The 19,077-nt window shown below is 36.9% G+C and overlaps 1 protein-coding gene across 2 annotated transcripts in view; it reads right to left on the bottom strand.

The window, feature by feature from the left end:
• The window catches only part of PBK (PDZ binding kinase), a 30,056-nt gene extending 12,425 nt beyond the window's left edge, over nt 1-17,631 (bottom strand). The window contains exons 1-6 of one of the 2 annotated variants that reach the window (XM_038573737.1): nt 17,572-17,631; nt 13,513-13,583; nt 8,832-8,925; nt 3,411-3,553; nt 2,505-2,674; nt 715-844 (exon numbers count right to left, since the gene is read on the bottom strand). In XM_038573737.1, the coding sequence (XP_038429665.1) occupies nt 715-844; nt 2,505-2,674; nt 3,411-3,553; nt 8,832-8,925; nt 13,513-13,570 (595 nt within the window). In that variant the 5' untranslated portion in view covers nt 13,571-13,583; nt 17,572-17,631. Of the gene's footprint in view, nt 1-714; nt 845-2,504; nt 2,675-3,410; nt 3,554-8,831; nt 8,926-13,512; nt 13,584-17,466 lie in introns of both variants that reach the window. The other variant, XM_038573736.1, reaches the window with a different exon arrangement.
• Nucleotides 17,632-19,077: the final 1,446 nt, after the last annotated feature.

Here is a 19,077-nt window from a genome sequence, read left to right as displayed (position 1 = left end):
TGTGTCTCTGCCTCTCTCTCTCTCTCTCTCTCTCTCGAATAAATGAATAAAATCTTTAAAATAAAAAAAATAAAAGTTCCAAACAGCATTCACTAATGTTCCATTTACCTTATATTCATATAAAGAAGCAAATGTAAATGTTATTTATTAAATAAAATGTTGAAAGCAGAGGCTTTCTTTACAAGACTGGCTCTTGGTTCTCACCAAGATTTCAAATTTCCCTGAGGATATCAGTATTTTTATCAGAGAGAGAAGAATGAGTTAGTTGGTGCAGGCCAAGGAGCAAAGAGCAGCAGATCGGCTTTTATTACCATCCTGCTCTCCTACTTCTATCCCAGTTTTGTCTTCTACCAGTTTGCCCAGTCTTGTTCACTACACCATACTAAATGAATTCCTTTCTAAGACCTCATTAAAAGTTTGTTTTCCATTCCTAGATCTTTTACCATGCAAAAATCCCAATCCAGGTTAGAAACCATTCCTAAAGTTGTCATCAGTTAAGGTAGATATTAATAAAAACACAATAATTTATATTATAGGTATGGCAAGCGAGGGGGCTAGAGGCTTAGTGGAAGACAGACAGGAGAAATATTGTTTACTATATACTTTTCATATATAGGTTTTGATTTTTGAAGAAAACTTATTACTTATTTAAATATGAAAAAAATAGAAATTTTAAAAACTGCATAAAGTTTTAAAAATTCGAATACTACTTACCAGTCATATTTTCATCAAGTGGCAGAGAGACTCCTACATCACAGATTTTAATTGTTTCAAAATCACCTTTAATTACAACATTTGAAGACTTTATGTCTCCATGAAGCAGTTTCTTTTCTTGGTGTAGATACTAGAATAGTGGAAAATTTAAAAAAATATGAGCAAATACATAAATTAATAAAAAGATACGATAACCTTCAAACAAAACCAACTTGAACTCCCTTCCTGAACTGCATGCAGGATTTTATTTGTCCACCATTCCAGATTATTTGAAGTCAGACAAGGGAACATTTCATGTTACTTTGGTCTGCCACACTGACCAGACATAAAAGAGTCTTTGGAAATCAATATCTATTTACAGATAAGCTAACTTTTTATTTTCCAACCCATCTCATATTTTATAGCAAAAGGAGGATACTGCAGCTTTAAAAATGTATCACAATTTTACTCGAGGCTAGTAAATTTAGAAATAAATTTGGAATCTTCATGGGATGGCTGGGTGGCTCAGTGGTTAAGCATCTGCCTTTGGCTCAGGACATGATCCTGGAGTCCCGGGAAGGAGTCCCACATTGGGCTCCCTGTAGGGAGCCTGCTTCTCCCTCTGCCTATGTCTCTGACTCTCTCTCTCTGTGTCTCTCATAAATACATAAATAAAATCTTTAAAAAATAAACAAATAAAGTTGGAATCTTCACAATGAGGCACACATTTCCCAAATTGTCAAGATGTTGCAGAACGACAGATGAGTAGGGGCTACATGTAAGTCACAAGCAAAAGAGGAAGGAGAAACGTCATCTAAGACTATATTTTATTTTACATATTAGCTCTTAGTAACAATATTCATCCATAATCAAAAATAATCCTGCAAAACTGTTTGTTCATGCATTAGCATTTGAGCATCTACTCTGTGAGCTGGGCTTGAAATGAGTGGAGACAATTTTCAGTATATATTTTGGAACACACTGCTTAATTTAAATGTTGCTGATCATAAATTGAGTATGCTCAAGTATTTTTTAGTGAAATTTATTATTTTCACTATATACATTTAAAGTCATTATTTATTAAATCATTCAAATTATTAATTTAGCTTAGCCTACCCATTTACAATCAGTTTTTCTACATAAATATATATTTAGAAATATTGCTTTTATGCAGTTTCACATTTCATCATTCAATTTAACATGAGACTTTGACATCAGTTTCAATATATGATCCACTTTTGAGTCATCCAACAGTGTTCTAGAGCCATCATTACTTCTGTTTGGGTACCTATGAAAAAGAATTCTTTTCCTTCCTTAACACTATATCTATTCAAAGGCACAACAATTTATCTGAAAAACATGGAGAGGTTCTTCCTTTTTTTTTTTTTTTTTCAGTCGATCTACATATATTGATATCCAAAACTTAACATCTCACAAAGCAATCTTTAAGAGGCTTGTTTATCAACACAGGATTAGGCTATACCCCCAGGAATAATTACTAAATTTGTGTTAAATTGATTAATCCTTTTAACTAAATCTAACATATGATCTCTATTAAACAAAACTACTTGACTTGGGTTATTTCAGCCTACGTAAAGGCCTCAAAAAATACCTTGCTGAACAAGATAAGGAAATAGTGCCCTCCGCAATATGAGAGAATCTATTGACTCTAACTTGGGGCAACTACCTCTTTCAGGGGGGAAAAAAATTCCACCCTCTAATTAGGTATGTAAAGTAGTTCTTTCATGTTCCACAAAAACCATTTAAAATATAATATAAAATATAATTTAAATAAATTTAAAGGCAGTTACCTTTAACCCTCTTGCCATGTTCAAAGCAACTTTTAAAATTACGGCTGCTGGAAAAGGATCTTGGCTGTCTTTATTTCGTTCTTCTATTAAGTCATTTAGAGACTTTTCACCTCCATATTCCATAGCAAGACATAGACTACCATCACTGGCTTCAGTGAAGGCACGATAACCTTAAAGAAAACAGGACATTTTCTTACTAGAATAAGGAAGAATAACAGTATTTAAGTTTTTTTACTGTGATGTGACTGAAAACATATCTGGATTAACACTGACAAAATACAATGGGACAATTATTTATAAAGCTAATTTAGTAGCTATAATTTAAAATGACTTCAGTGTTTGCCAATAGTATTACAAATTAAAATATTTTTAAATGTTTTATGCCTTCCTAAATATAATGGTTTCACTAGTCCTATTTACATTAAAAATGAAAATAAGGAAATTATCTAAATGAAGATCATTTTATATTCCCAAATTCTCTACAATACCAGCATCATAATGAGTGTATCTACTCCCACGAAATTTTAAAAATATATAAGCATCAGGGGCACCTGGGTGGCTCAGTGGTTGAGTGTCTACCTTCGGCTCAGGGCGTGATTCCAGAGACCTGGAATCAAGTCCCACATTGGGCTACTCACAGGAAGTCTGCTTCTCCCTCTGCCTATGTCTCTGCCTCTTTCTGTGTCTCTCATGAATAAGTTAAAAAAAAAAAAAAAAAAAAACTTAAAAAAATATATATAAGCATCTAAAAATATTACATAATTCTTATTTTGGAACATTCACAATAATCTGATTCTTGCCAAACTCCACTACTGCCTTCATTTTTATTAGTGCAACTGGTCAAGAGATTTTATAAACTGTTTCTGAATAAACATACATACTGTTGTAAGATAAATTTAAACTTACCTACAATGTTTGGGTGATGGAGGTTTTTCAAAATCTTAGCTTCATCTATTAATCTCTTTTGATACATACTTTGGTAATGATCATTACATTTAGGGTTAATCTTTTTCACAGCCCAAGGAGAATGAGACAAGCCTCTTGGAGATCTTAAAAAAATAATCAAAAAAATGTATAGAAAGAATAATAACCATAATGCATTTCAAATGACTAACAACTTTCAAATTTTAAAAAGGGCTCAATAATACTTTGTTTAAAATTTTTCTTTAAAAAAAATTTTTTTTTCTTTAAATATTTTCAACTACTGGGGCACCTGAATAGGTCGGTCAGTTAAGCATCTGACTCTTGATGTCAGCTTAGGTCATGGTCTCAAGGTCAGCACAGTGTCTGCTCAGGACTCCCTCTCCCTCTGCCTCTGCCCCTCCTCACCTGCCCCCTCCCCACCATGAGCACTCTCTCTCTCTCTCTAAAATAAATAAATAAATTTTTAAACAGTTTAAAAAATATTTTCAACTATCAACACCTCTGCTCCACATCCTTTTAATTGGAAGACAGATATATAGCTGATATATCTATTAATTCCAAGAGAAGTCTGGTATCTATTGCTGAAAGGGAGGGGTTAAAAAGAGACGACTAAAAGGAAAAAGATGAAACATTATAAATTTCAAACTTCATAATTACTATGCTGTTCTCTAATTTTTCCCATTTCAGCATGTCAGACTACCAACTCCCTATCAAACATTTAACTGTATGTACCAGAGGTAAGTTACAGAATGCTAAGTAATAAGTGTTTATATCCAAAAAGTTGAATTTAAAGAAAAGATGTACAAAAAACATTTGGCCCATATATGGTTGTGCAAAGAATGACAGATTCTTCTTTGCCAATAAATATTGTGCCTCTACAGTAACCAATCCATCCTATACCCTTCACCATATGCTCAAAGACATACATTTAAGAAGATAATAAACATAGAAGGATGCCTGGGAGGCTCAGAGGTTGAGCGCCTGCCTTCGGCCCAGGGCATGGTCCTGGAGACCCAGGATCGAGTCCCACGTCGGGCTCCCTTCATGGAGCCTGCTTCTCCCTCTGCCTGTGGCTCTGCCGTTCTCTGTATCTCTCATGAATAAATAAATAAAATCTTAAAAAAAAAAGATTTTATTTATTTATGAGAGGAACAGAGAGAGATAGAGAGGCAGAGCCACAGGCAGAGAAAGGCAGAGCCACAGGCAGAGGGAGAAGCAGGCTCCATGCAGGGAGCCCGACGTGGGACTCGATCCTGGGTCTCCAGGACCATGCCCTGGGCTGAAGGCAGTGCTAAACCGCGGAGCCAACCAGGCTGCCCAATAAAAATCTTAAAAGAAAAAAAGAGATAATAAACAGAAATGAGAAAAAAATGTAAACCATCTATTTTTCAGGAAGAATCAGACATTTTAAAACTATTTAAAGTATAGGGACACCTGGGTGGCTCAGCAGTTGTGCGCCTGCCTTTGGCCCAGGTTGTGATCCCAGGATCCAGGATTGAGTCCTGATCTGGCTCCCTCTGAGGAGCCTGCTTCTCCCTCAGCCTATGTCTCTGCCTCTCTCTCAATCTGTCTCTCTCATGAATAAATAAATAAATCTTTAAAAAAAAAAAAAGAGTATTTAAGGTATAAACATTTTGAGATCTAAAGAAACAGGTAAAACAAAGTCAAGGAGAAGTTTACATGATAAGGTAGATAGTTATTCATCCGTACAGCAAATTAAGGACAAAATATATGCACCATATGGGCACAGAGGTAATGAAAGAATCTTGACAGAGATAAAAGTTTTACCATAAGATAAAACAATAGACTGAACTGAGAATCCACTTGGTTGTGCACTAACTCATGAATATTGGCTCTATGATGGCAGGACCCTTTTTTTTTTTTTAAATCAAAAAACATGCGCTCAAAGGATCACTAGATTTCTTAATTCACATACATCTATCACAAATAAGTTTATCCAAATTTTTTTTATTTTTAAAGATTTATTTACTCATGAGGCACACAGAGAAAGAGAGGCAGGCAGAGACACAGGCAGAGGGAGAAGCAGGCTCCATGAAGGGAGCTTGATGTGGGACTAGATCCCAGGTTCCTAGGATCACGCCCTGGGCTGACGGCAGCACTAAACCGCTGGGCCAAATTATTCTTAAACCTCCAGTTTTAGGTAACAACAGCATTTGGGGATGACCTCTTCCATGTCATTGTATTATGAAAAATTTATTTTTCAAGTTCCAAAGGGTACCCCTCAGCTCCCAAGTATTGAGAATTCAGTAAACATATCCACCTTCACCTTTCCCATAACATATCTCAATCTACAGAATGCCAAGAACATATTTATAAAATCTTTTTTTCTTTTTTAAGATTTTCTTTATTTATTCATGACAGACACACAGAGAGAGAGAGAGAGAGAGAGGCAGAGACACAGGCAGAGGGAGAAGTAGGCTCCATGTAGGAAGCCTGATGTGGGACTCGATCCCGGAACTCTGGAATCATGCCCTGAACCAAAGGCAGACGCTCAACTGCTGAGCCACCCAGGCATCCCAAGAACATATTTATAAAATCTTAATAAAATATTTTGCCAAGCTAAAAGTTTGTTCATTGAAAAGACAAAACAGGCAGATTTTTAATGAGATTGCACAAGGAAAAAAAATATTGCCAACAAAAATAGAGACAATCACAGATTCATCAGAGAGAAAAAAAATTTAAGTGAATAAATACTACTACTTTTACCCTAATATATTTAAAGGACAAAATAGACAAATTCTTAGAAAAATCTAAGAAAACTGACAAAAGAGAAAATGGAGAAAATGTAATCAAGAGTTTAAGACATTCCATAAGAAACACAAAGCCCAAATGATTTTATAGGTGAGTTTACTGAACTTTCAAGGAATATATCATTCCATCTTACACAAACTATTCTAGGGAATAGAAAGAAAATGGGGTAGAGGTCTAATATAACCTTAATAGACAAATCAAATAGGGACAGCAGAAAAAGGAAAATCACAAGCTAATTTCACTTAAATCATAGATGTAAAAATCCTAAATAGCAAAATGAATTCATCGGTTTTATTAGAAAATAATAGTGTATCACAACTAAGTGAATCTAGGAACACAAATTTAACATAAAAAATAGACTTCTAGATTAGAATACCTCGAACATACACATTAATTTTGATCTCTCCCAAGCCCCCACTGAAATAAAAGCAAGTGGGTATTTTAAGACCTATACCCAATGAAAAGGATGTAAATAATGAAAAGGAAACAAAACACTTTTGGAAGCTTGGAAAGCAGATGAAAGTAACAGACTTAACAGACCTAGTGAACTTCTTGAAAGTCACTTAAAAAAGCAGGTGAACTCCTAGACACTCTCCCTGATTCTGCATCTCTAGCGCCTGTCTACCTCCTATTCCCCTTCTGAAGACTGGAGACTAGCTTTGGAAGGGGTTAAAGCAGAGGGTCTTTAGCTTTAGCTTTACTGGCATAGCTGAGAACCCATGAAGCACACAGGGAAGAGTAATTCATGACCATATGCATACTAAATGCTGAATGTGTTTTCACATGTGTATATTCCTGTGTCACTAACATCCAGATCGGGATACAGAGCACTGATAGCACCTTAAATAAACTTAGGGTGCCATGTGAAAATGGAAAACTTTCAGATAGTTAATTAAAAACAAGACAGACAAAAATGAAAAAAATATAAGTTATCAGAAGATAAAGTTGGAGAAATGTCCCAGAAAACAGAGCAAAAAGAAAACCAGGCCAAAAAAAAAAGTAATAATAGGAACTCTAGAGAGAGAAGAGCATAATGGGGGTGAAAATTATCAACAAAGTAATTTAAAAAAGAATTTCCCAAAATTTAAGAGTAGGAATTTTCAGATTCCAAAAGGCTCACACCCATGTATGTCATTGTGAAATTTCAGAATACTGGTGACAAACAGAAGATCATAAAAGGTTCCAGCACAGTGGGAGGGACAGATAACCTAAAACAGATTATATAAAAAGCAGGAGCAATCAGAAAGGCTTCAGAAATCTCAATAGCAACACCACAGGCTAATAAACAATGGAACAATGACCTCAAAATTCTGGAGGAAAATTATTTCCAAACAAAAATTCTGACTCAGAAAAACAAAAAGGCCATTCAAGTATGAGAGTAAAATGAAAACATTTTCATAAATGCAGATTCTCAAAAATGTTATTTCCTGTGCATCTTTTCAATGGGGGGGCTACTATATGCCCTCAGTCAAAATGAGATGTAAACCAAGAAATAGTTAGATAAAAGATACAGAAAAACAGAGGATCCAATTCACCAGAGAAGTGAGAGACATCTCTAGGTTACCAGTAAAAGAAAACCCCAGGTTGAAAGTCCACATCAGGAGCAGTGGTGAGGTCAGTCAGTGACTACCATTTTTCAGTATCAACAACATGAAGCTTTCTAATTAAGTCTTACATACAATAGAACTTTGTTGGCAACATAATACATTAAGAACATTTTTTCAAAACGAGGAAAAAAAATGAGACTAGACAATGAACCTGTGAGAACCTTTTCTTTCAAAAACTTGTTTTTAGACACTAAAAAATGAATGTCTACAAAACAAATAGCACAGAAACATACAAAGGCGGTGTTTAAACTACAAAACTTATTCAATAGCCACACACATATAATTCTATGCTATTCTCAATTCATTAGCTTTTTATTGAAGAAAGCATTTCTATTTGGAAACAACAAAAACTTAGATGAAGCTAACAATATGCTAGTAGGATGATTCCAAGAACACATTAAGGAATATATGTTGACCTAAGTTGTTTGCCCACTTTATAACCATGAAACCAGGTACAAAGTAATGAGTAAAAGAAAAAACTTTTTAAAAAATGTCTGTTGACACTTAGAATTTTATTTTTCTTTAACATAATTTTCCTACTTTAAAATCATATATATGCCCTTCTTACTTAATAGTGTGACATAAGAAATAAAAAATTTCACGTCTTTAAATGAGAGAATGCTAAGAAGGCTACTCTCCAGATAAAAGAGGTTAGCAGTCACTGACATCCCCAACATCGGAGTCGACTCTGAGGTTTTCCTATTAAGACTCCTGCATTGTTACCACACAGGAAACACCTTCCCTCTGTCTCTTTCTCTTCCCACACCAAGGAAAGCCAAGGAAAAATCGTAAGGTAAGTTCCTTCTCCTTTAATAATCTATCAGTAGGAGGGTAGGAGAAAAGTATTACCAGGCAAAACTCTGGCAAAGTAATAAAAGGTTCTAGGACCAGAATGTAGCCGTCAGACAAGATCAGGAACATACCTCAAATCTAAAATATTTGAATTTTCATATTCTTTATTGTCTTCAAGTACAGAGCAACTATGGTTTCATGTGAAAAAGTTAATCTGGAATGTTATACTCACCTTTTCATAAGGTACACATTTACCCCAGTACCAAAGCCAAGCTTCTGCATAAATGGAGAGGCAGGAATATTTATACATGGAGTTGAACATAATGCTAAACGTCAGAAAGAGAAATAAAAAAATATAAAATTAGTATTTAAAAAGACCTCTAGGGCAGCCCTGGTGGCTCAATGGTTTAGCACCACCTTCAGCCCATGGCGTGATCCTGGAGACCCATGATAGAATCCCATGTCAGGCTCCCGGCATGGAGCCTGCTTCTCCCTCTGCCTGTGTCTCTGCCTCTCTCTCTCTCTCTGTGTGTGTGTGTGTGTGTCTCTCATGAATAAATAAAATCTTTTAAAAAAATTTAATTAAAAAAAATAAAAAGAGCTCTAACAAGAGCATCCTAGTTTTTTCAACATAGGAGTATTAATTGGCATAGTCTTCTGTAGAGCAATTTGATACTATCTACACTAATTTTAAATGGATACCCTTTGACCAAGTCTACTTTTGGAGCCCTATCTCACAGTAACCCAGAAGCAAGGATCTGCAAACAGTTGATTATTTTTTTTTTTTTTTGGCTCACAAGCTAAGATTGTTCTTAGATTATAAAAGTGTTGTTAAAAAATAAAGAAGAATATGCAACAGAGTCCCTATGTGGCCCACAAAGCCTAAACTATTTAGTTTAGTGTGTGTATGCTGTTTGCAAAATTGTGCACTATTGCATGTGCCCAAAGGCATTACACACACACACACACACACACACACACGTATGCACACACATTTCAATATTGGGATTTGATTTTGTGACGGCAAAAAAACAAACAAAAACCTAAGTAATCATCATTAGGGTCATAATTATATTACAATGCATTATGTAGTCATTAAAAAAGATGACATACAGTTTTAACTTTTGTTCGAAAACAATTAAACTGCCTTCTCGCCAGTAATAACTAAAACACTTGACAAAATATAAGTTTTCAGACATCTGACAACAGGCAGAGCAGGGCTGTGAACTCTGAGAGAAGAGAAACAAATGATGTGAGCCCTATCATTGCCCTTACTTACTGCCTGAAGGCAATTTCTGGGCTCCAGCACACAGAAACATAGCCCAGAAGTCTTGCTGAATTCAGGAGAAAGAGATCAGAGGTCAAGGAGATCTAAGCATCTAGAATTACAGGGAGAGAACTACAGGGAGCCATTTGGAAGGATGGCTCCAGAGACCTGAAAAGAGGTTTTCCTTGGAGTGTTTGGTTATCTGCACATACAATGGATGGAACTCCCCAAAGTAAGCGAAAATACCAAACCCAAGTAGTAGACTAAACAACTGTTGGCAGAGCACACTCTAGGAATAGTTCAATTACCATCAGCCAGAGTGTGGTAACTCTGTAACACACAGGTAAGGAGTAAAGTCCTCTAAATGATCACAATTTAACAGTACCACTGTATTTTTGCCCAAGAAAAATGTTTACAGTAAAGCTTAAAACCACACCTCAAAAGAAACAAGCTAATGTGCAGGTAACTTAAGTGGACCATAACAAAACCACACACCCCCTCCACGGAATAAATCTAGCACTCCACAATGTAAAACATGCAGCAGCCACTTAAAGAAATTACCAGGCATGAAAGAAGAAATACAATCCATACCAGGAGAAAAATAAACCAAAGAAAGGTACCATAAAATGACAGTGATATAGAGTTAAGAGGTAAGAACCTTAAATCAGAAATCTTAAAAATGTGCTCAATAATGTAATGGAAAATGTGAGCATAAGTGAAAAAAAAATGTTAAAAAAAAAAACCTAATGGAACTTCAAGGAGTAAAAATAATACAACAAACAGATAAGAATAAGAGCATCTAAAGATGCTGTTAGAGAAGCATCTAGGGAAGAAGGTAACTGAATTTTAAGACAAAGCAACAAAAACCACCAAAAATGAAGCACAGAAAAAAAGATTTAAAAAAATACAAAGAAATAATCAGGAAGCTTTGGGACAATAGCAAAATATGAGATTTGATCCAACCACAGAGAATTACATTAAAGGTAGTCTAAACAATGTTGTCCAATAGAACTTTCTGTCATGATGGAAATGTTATATATCTGTGTTGTCCAGTATGGCAACCACTAGTCACATGTGGTTATTGAGCACTTGAAAAGTAGCTAGTACAACTGAGGAACTAAATTTGTAATTTTATTTAATTTTAATTCATTTGAACCTAAATTTAAATCACCACATGTGGCTAATGACTAAACAGTCCAATTAAAGGCAGAAATTATCAGAATGGATAAAAACAAAATAAGACATAACTACATGGTGCCTATAATAAACTCACTTTAAATATAAAAACACAGGAGTTAAAAGTAAAAAGTTGGAAAACATCCTATTCAAACAGCAATCAAAATAAAACTGGACTGGTTCTATTAATATCACATAAAGTGAACTTTAAACAGCACAACACTGGATAAAGAAAGACATTTCATAATAGTAAAAGGGGTAAGAAGTCATCAAAGAAATAATCATCCTAAATGTAGGTATCTAGTAAAAGCTCTAAAACACATATAGCAGTCACTGCAGAACTCAAAGGGAAAAGTAGATAAACCCACAATTGTAGTTGGAGACACCCCTCTCAATAACAGAGTAATTAAAATTAGTAGAGATATAGAAGACCAGAACAAAACAACGTAAGTCAGCCAGCTTGACCTAAATGATATTCATCAACCACTGTACCCCAGAACAGCAGGAAGTATGATCTTTCCAAGTACCTGAAACACTCACCAAAATAAATAAGCCTTAAGTCAAGAAATGTAAATACCAGTATCAGACATGAATAAGGAGGTATCACCACAGATCCTACTGACATTAGAAAGTTACTAAGAAATATGAGCATATCATGGATAACATTTTGCCAGTATATTTGACAACTTGAAAGTGAAAAACTTCCTTGGAAAACACTAACAAAGTTTACACAAGATGAAATAGATCATCTGAAGAGCCCTGTATCTATTATCTGTGAAGTCACAGTTAAAATCTTCCTCCTAAGAAAATTTCATCCTGCACGGCTTTACTATCATCAAAGGAAGAAAAATTAGTTAAGGAAAAAAAAAAAAAGCTCTATCAATTCTATATATACTTTTCAGTAAAGGAAGAAAAATCAGTTAAGGAAAAAAAAAACCCCTATCAATTCTACATATACTTTTCAAGGAAAAAGAAGGAAACCCTCCCCATATTACTTTAAAAATATAGAATAAGCTTATATCAAAACAAGAAAGATATTCCAGGGACAGCCCCAGTGGTGCAGCGGTTTAGTGCCGCCTGCAGCGCACGGTGTGATCCTGGAGATCTGGGATCAAGTCCAGCATCGGGCTCCCTGCATGGAGCCTGCTTCTCCCTCTGCCTGTGTGTCTCTGCCCCTCTCTCTTGCTCTGTATCTCTCATGAATAAATAAAATAAAAACATCTTTTTTTAAAAAAAAAGAAAGAACGATATTCCAAAAAAAGAGACAACTACAGTCCAATATCCCTTATGAACACAGAAAATATTAGCAAACTGAATTAAGCAACATATAAAGTACATTATGACCAAACTGGCTTTCCCCCGGAATGAAAGGTTGGTTTAACATTTGAAAATTAACATAATTTACCATATTTAAAGACTAAAAAAGGAAACTATCTCAATAGATTCTGAAAAAGCTCTTGACAAAGTTCAATATCCATTCATAATAATGAAGGATAATAAAAGGAAATCCCTCACCCTTATAAAGAATAACTGTGAAAAACCTACATCTAACATAAAACTTCACTGGGAACAAGGCAAGTATGTCCACCCACATCTCTTCTATTCATTTTTAAGATTTTATTTATCCATGAGAGACAGAGAGAGAGAGAGAGAAAGGCAGAGATATAGGCAGAGGCAGAAGCAGGCTCCCTGCAAGAAGCCCGATGCGGGACTCCATCCTGGACCCCAGGAACATGCCCTATGCTGGAGGCAGGCGCTCAACTGCTGAGCTACCCAGGCATCTCAATATCTCTTCTATTCAAAAATATACTAGAGTCAGTGACATAAGGAAAGGAAAAAGAAATAAACTAATACAGATGGGTAAAAAAAAAAGTAACACTGTCTTCATATATCCATCTATAATAGTACCAACTATGTATATAATAGCCTAAGGAACCCATAAAAAGCTAATAGAATAAGTGACTGTAGCATGGTTGCAGGATACAAGGTGAATATATGAAAATCTATATACTAGAAATAAACAAGATTAAATTTTCTCCTCTATTATCTTCCAGAAATTTTATAATTTTAATCATTTTTGTAAGTGATGTAAGTGATTTCGGAGAGAAATTTGCATATGAATATCCAAATGTTTTTGTTGAAAAGATTATATTTTATTCATTGATTTGCCTTGGAAAAATATCTTTCTCTCACAAGAGCAGTGAATGTATGGAAAGGGGAAAGGTAAAGTAGTTCATGGGTCAAACTGATTCTTTACTAGGGAGAATCTCCAAATCTGTTAGAATGTCAGTAAGATTTGCCAAAAGATGGCCAAACCCTGGCCTATAAAATAACTCTTAATTGTTAAAATCAACATTACAAAGAGGACTTATGCTGAAATTATGTATAAGTAATAATTAAAGGATCAAACTCTAATAATGCTAAAACATTTCTAAAAGCGGTAACAATGAAAAAAGATTTTATATCTTACCAGATTTCTTTTTTTCTGATAATTTGCTTGGTGTCTTGAAATTATTGATTTCTTCCATTGTAATAAACACTCTAGGTGATGAAAAGAAATTCAAAGTTACACTGCAGTTATACAGAATACAACTCTAATTCATGAAGAAAAAAAATCCCATAACTCCTTTTCTCATATAAACATAAAATTTGAGAACAGAAAAAGACCATGATAAAGATTTGGCCTAATTTTACTTACAACGAGAAAACTGAAACCTAGAGAAGTATAACTACTTACCCAATGTCCTACTACCAGTGATTAGGTTTTTGTTTATTTGTTTGTATTAAAAAGTAATACACACACTTGGAGAAAAAAAAGTAATAAAAGCAATTGGTTAAAAAAAAAAAATCACCTAGTACAAAAGGTAAAGATAAGTTTCCTTCTCACATTTCCCAGGGGTCTTTGTTAACAGGTCTTTTATACCCTTTAAAGAAACTGTCTATGCAAGCAGTATTTACTCAGAATAGCCAAAAAGAGGAAACAAGTATTCATCAGATAATGAATAAACAAAATATGGTATACAATACATACAACAGATTATTCAGTCATAAGAAGGAGTCCTGATATATACTACAACATGAATGAACCTTAAAAACATGCTAAGTGAAAGAAGGCAGAAGCAAGAGGACACATATATGACTCCATTTACGGAAAATGTTCAGAATAAGCAAATCCATAGACAAAAAATAGATTATCAGTTGCCAGGGACTGGGGAGAAGGGAGAACATAGAGTGATTCCTAGTGGGAGTGGGGTTTCTTGTGATGATAAAAATGTTCTAAAATTGGGTAGTGATTTGATATATTCACCTCTGACTACCCCTAAAGTCACTACATTATATACTTACTATCAGAGTGAATTTTATAATATGTGAGTTGTATCTCAGTAAGTTATGTAAAAATTGTTTAGGAACAGAAAATTTACATACTGCATATACAAGCAAGTTATTCAAGCTCTTTATTTCTTCTGTAACATAACTGTTAAATAATCCTTTTTAATAAAAGTTTTATTTTATTTTAAAAAAAATTTTTTTTAAAGATCTTATTCATGAGAGACACAGAGCTAGAGAGAGAGAGAGAGAGAGAGGCAGAGACACAGGCAGAGGGAGAAGCAGGCTCCATGCAGGGAGCCCGACGTGGGACTGGATCCCGGGTCTCCAGGATCACACCCTGGGCCGAAGGTGGTGCTAAACCACTGAGCCACCCGGGCTGCCCTTAATAAAAATTTTATATATTACTTTTTCTTTTTTAAAAATAGTTTGGTTTCCTATTAAATTTACTGTAAAGCAAACTGTTACTACATGTCTGGAAGACTGGTCTATTAAAAAAATGGGAAGCTGACAGAGTGTTTGCATCCAAAATATATAAAGAACTTATACCACACACACACACACACACACACACACACACACACACAAATCCAATTAAAAATGGGTAGAAGACATCAACATTTTTCCAAGGAAGACATACAGATGGCCAACAGGCACATGAAAAGATGCTCCACGTCACCCCATCAGGGAAATGCAAATTAAAACCACAAGGAGACATCACCTCACACCTGTCAGAATGGCTAAAAACAAAACCACAAGAAACAGCAAGTGTTGGTAAAGAAGTGAAGAAAAAGGAACTCTCATGCACTGTTGAGGGAATGCAAATTGGTGCAGCCACGGTGGAAGACAGTATGGAGGTTCCTCAAAAAATTGAAAACAGAACTACCCTATGATCCAGTAATCTCACTACCTGGTATTTGCCCAAAGAATACAAAAATACTAATTCAAAGGGATACAAGCACCCTGATGTTTACTGCAGCAAAGTACAATAACCAAATTATGAAAGCAGCCCACGTCCATCAACGGATGGATAAAGAGGATGTGGACATACATACAGTAGATTATTCATCCATCAACAAGAATGAAATCTTGCCATTTGCAACACAGGTGGATCTAGAGAGTATAATGCTAAGTGAAATAGTCAGAGAAAGACAAATACCATATGATTTCATTCATGTGTGGAATTTAAGAAACAAAGTGGGGATGAAACAAAGACAATTGAAAAATAGACTCTTAACTACGGAGAACTAATTGATGGTTACCAGAGAGGACGAGGGTTGTTAAAATGGGTGAAATAGGTTAAGGGGATTAAGAGTACACTTATCATGTTGAGCACTGAGGAATATACAGAAGTGTTGAATCACTATACTGTACACCTGAAATAAATATAACACTGTATGCTAACTACAGTGGAATTTTTAAAAATAAAAATTGGCAGGCAGAGAGAATATATGCTTAAATTTTGTATAGCGCTCTCAATAAATAGCATTTTTAAAAACTCTGCCAAGAAAAATTGCCTCAAAGGCCCAGCTTTAATTGTCTATCGACAAAAAGTTTGTTTTTTTGATGTAGCTACAATCCCCAGTCTTTAGAACACCAAAGATCTTTTTGTCATGCAAAAATACACAAATTTGGGCAGCCTGGGAGGCTCAGCCGTTTGGCGCCGCCTTCAGCCCAGGGCATGATCCTGGAGACCAGGGATTGAGTCCCACGCCGGGCTCCCTTAATGGAGCCTGCCTCTCTCTCTCTCTCTCTCATGAATGAATAAATAAGATCTTTAGAAGAAAAAGACACACAAACTTGATCAAGTGAAACATTTAACTAAAATGAAGGAACACGTTTTTCTGGAACAAGTTTCAGGCCTTTCCGGAATGATAAACTACTTTAACAGAGTGGGTGAAGGAGTACTTCTACTTTGGAAATAACTTCCCCACATGTGGTTCTGATTGCCCTTCTTCCATCTTCATTCACCTACCCTCACAGGAAGCAGTGAAGGAGCACCTCGAGGAGCTTTCTACGACTTCTACCTACCCATGGGAAGCCACTCTGCATTCACTAAGTCAACATACACTTACTGAGCGTGTACCATGTGTTACGCACTGTTCTAGGCACCGGAGGGAGACCCAGCAGTGCACACGACCTAAACAAACAAGAAGATGCATACATAAAATAGTATACGCCAGTACAGGGAAAAACAGGCCAATGAAGTGAGTCGGTGTTGGGAAACGGCTTGAAGTTTGAGTTGGGCTGGTCGAGGGAGGTCTCCCTGAGATGTCATTTGAAGGAAGTGAGGGAGCCAGACCATGAAAATATCTAGGGGGAAGTCTGCAGGACAAAAGTAGTAAAATAGGGGACGCCCGGGTGGCTCAGCGGTGGAGCGTCTGCCTGCAGCCCAGGGAGTGACCCTGGAGACCCGGGATCGAGTCCCACGTCGGGCTCCCGGCATGGAGCCTGCTTGTCCCTCTGCCTGTGTCTCTCATGAATAAATAAATAAATATTTTAAATAAACAAATAAATAAATCTTTTAAATAAATAAAATCTTTTTTTTTTTTTTTAAGTAGTAAATGCAAAGGCCCTGAGGCAGAAACGTTCAAGGGAAAGCTAAACTGGCAGGGCTAGCACAAGGGAGAAGGAAAAGCAGCCAAAGAGCTTGAGGATGCAGGATGGCACATCACGTAGAGCCCTGAAGCCATAAAGACTTTAGCTTTTATTCGCAGACCTTTGGCCACAGTTAAGGATTTCAGCTCTTGCTGAGAAAGGAGAAGCTACCGGAGGATCTTTAACAGCCTGTCCTTTGTAAGCTCCCGGGTCCAAGGAGAGACAGTCTGTGCCTCTACCTTCCACCTCTTTCCTGAAATCCCCCGCCCCTCCCCCGCCCCTCCCCCACCCCCACCCTAAGATTCGGACGCGCCCTCGGGCTGGGTCGCAAACGCTCTTGCGAGGTAACTCCCAGCCGAACGCCACACTCCCAACGGCGCCACCTCGCCCTCTGGGCCCGGAGCCGTCACGGAGCCAACGCAGAGGCCGCGGCGGCGGGGTCGCTCGGCCCCAACCCGGGCCCGCCAGCGGCCAGGGGTCCACTGAAAGCTCCCCTTACCGGAGCCACGCCGGGGAGGAGAGGTCTCGGCCAAGCCGGTCTTGAAATCTGATCCCGAGCGGCCCCCCCACCGCCACCCGCCAACCCACCAACCCACCAACTCACGTAACAGTCTTTGCGACCGGACCCTCCCCACTTTCAAAACCGGCGCGCGCCGCTACTGCGCAGCCGCGAACTACGGAGTGGCGAGAAGGACAGAAAAAGCCGATTCGCCGTTTCTGCACCTTCTCGCTTCTTTCTCTGTTTCAAGGATCCCACCTTACTACCAAACGGGGATGCCTTGAAGACCAATAAAAGGAGCTCAAGAAAGGATAAACTGATTTTTATAGCCACTGTCAGCCTTTCAAAATAGACAGCTTCGGTTAAAAAAAAAAAAAAAAAAAAGAATATTTATCCATGTACTGAAGGCTGGAATTCTTCCCCAATTAAAAACACCTTTCTCAAAATGTGTGGTGACTATTTTATGAATTTGTACTACAGATTTATTTGGCCTTGAAACACTCTAAACATGCATTGGCTAGAGTAACAATCATTTTTTGGCTACCAAGAAAAATAGATATTTGGAAATTTTGCTGATTCTTGTAATCACTACATTCAATCCAACATTTGTTCATCTATTTCTGGAGCATCGTTGGTAGAGCACCTACCATTTGCCAGGTGTGTATTGGATGCCCCCTGCATAGGATGGGCTATAGTAGTTACTACAAGAGGTGCAAAGATGATTAAGTCATAGAATGACCTACCGCTCAGGAGAAGCTTGGACTCTAGGAGGTGGGAGAAGGAGGAGAGGGATGAAGATATGCCCTAAGAACACACACATACATGCAAACGCACATGCACACAACATAATACCAAAAATACATATTATACATATTAATACCTAATACCAAAAATATCTATTTTGTAGGTTATTTTGATCATAGATCAATTTTTTAAATTTAAAGTCAATTAAATAACAGTGTATCATTAGTTTCAGAGGTAGAGTGTAGTGACTCATCATTGCATATAACACCCAGTACTCATCACATCAAATGCCTTCCTTAATACCCATCACCCAGTTACTCCATCCCTTTACCCACCCCACCTCCAGCAACTGTCCGTTTATAAACCCAATTTTTCAAATGAGGACAGTATGGCACAGAGAGGTTAAGTCATTTGCCTAAAGTCACAGAGTTAATAAATGGTAGGATCAGAATTTGAAATCATGTTGAGCTTAGACATCTTTTTTTTTTTTAAGAGTTTATTTATTTATTCATGAGAGACACAGAGAGAGCGGCAGAGACACAGGCAGAGGGAGAAGCAGGGAGCCCGATGTGGGACTCGATCTTGGATCCCGGGATCATGCCCTGAGCCAAAGGCAGACGCTCAACCGCTGAGCCACTCAGGCATCCCAGAGCTTAGACATCTTTAACAAATGTGCTCAAAATCTCTTCCAACACACACACACACACACACACACACACACACACACACACTCTTCTACCTTCTCATTTGGGCATCCTCTCCTAAAGCATAGATGGTCTCATTGCACCTTCCCTCTATTTGCTTGCTAATGTTTTTTCTACAGGCACAACATAAACCTCATCATCTTTTTAAAAAAATCTTTAATTT

This window comes from Canis lupus, chromosome 25, assembly GCF_011100685.1.
Source record: "Canis lupus familiaris isolate Mischka breed German Shepherd chromosome 25, alternate assembly UU_Cfam_GSD_1.0, whole genome shotgun sequence".
Lineage (NCBI taxonomy): Eukaryota > Metazoa > Chordata > Mammalia > Carnivora > Canidae > Canis > Canis lupus.
This window is presented reverse-complemented; position numbering and strand designations above follow the sequence as displayed.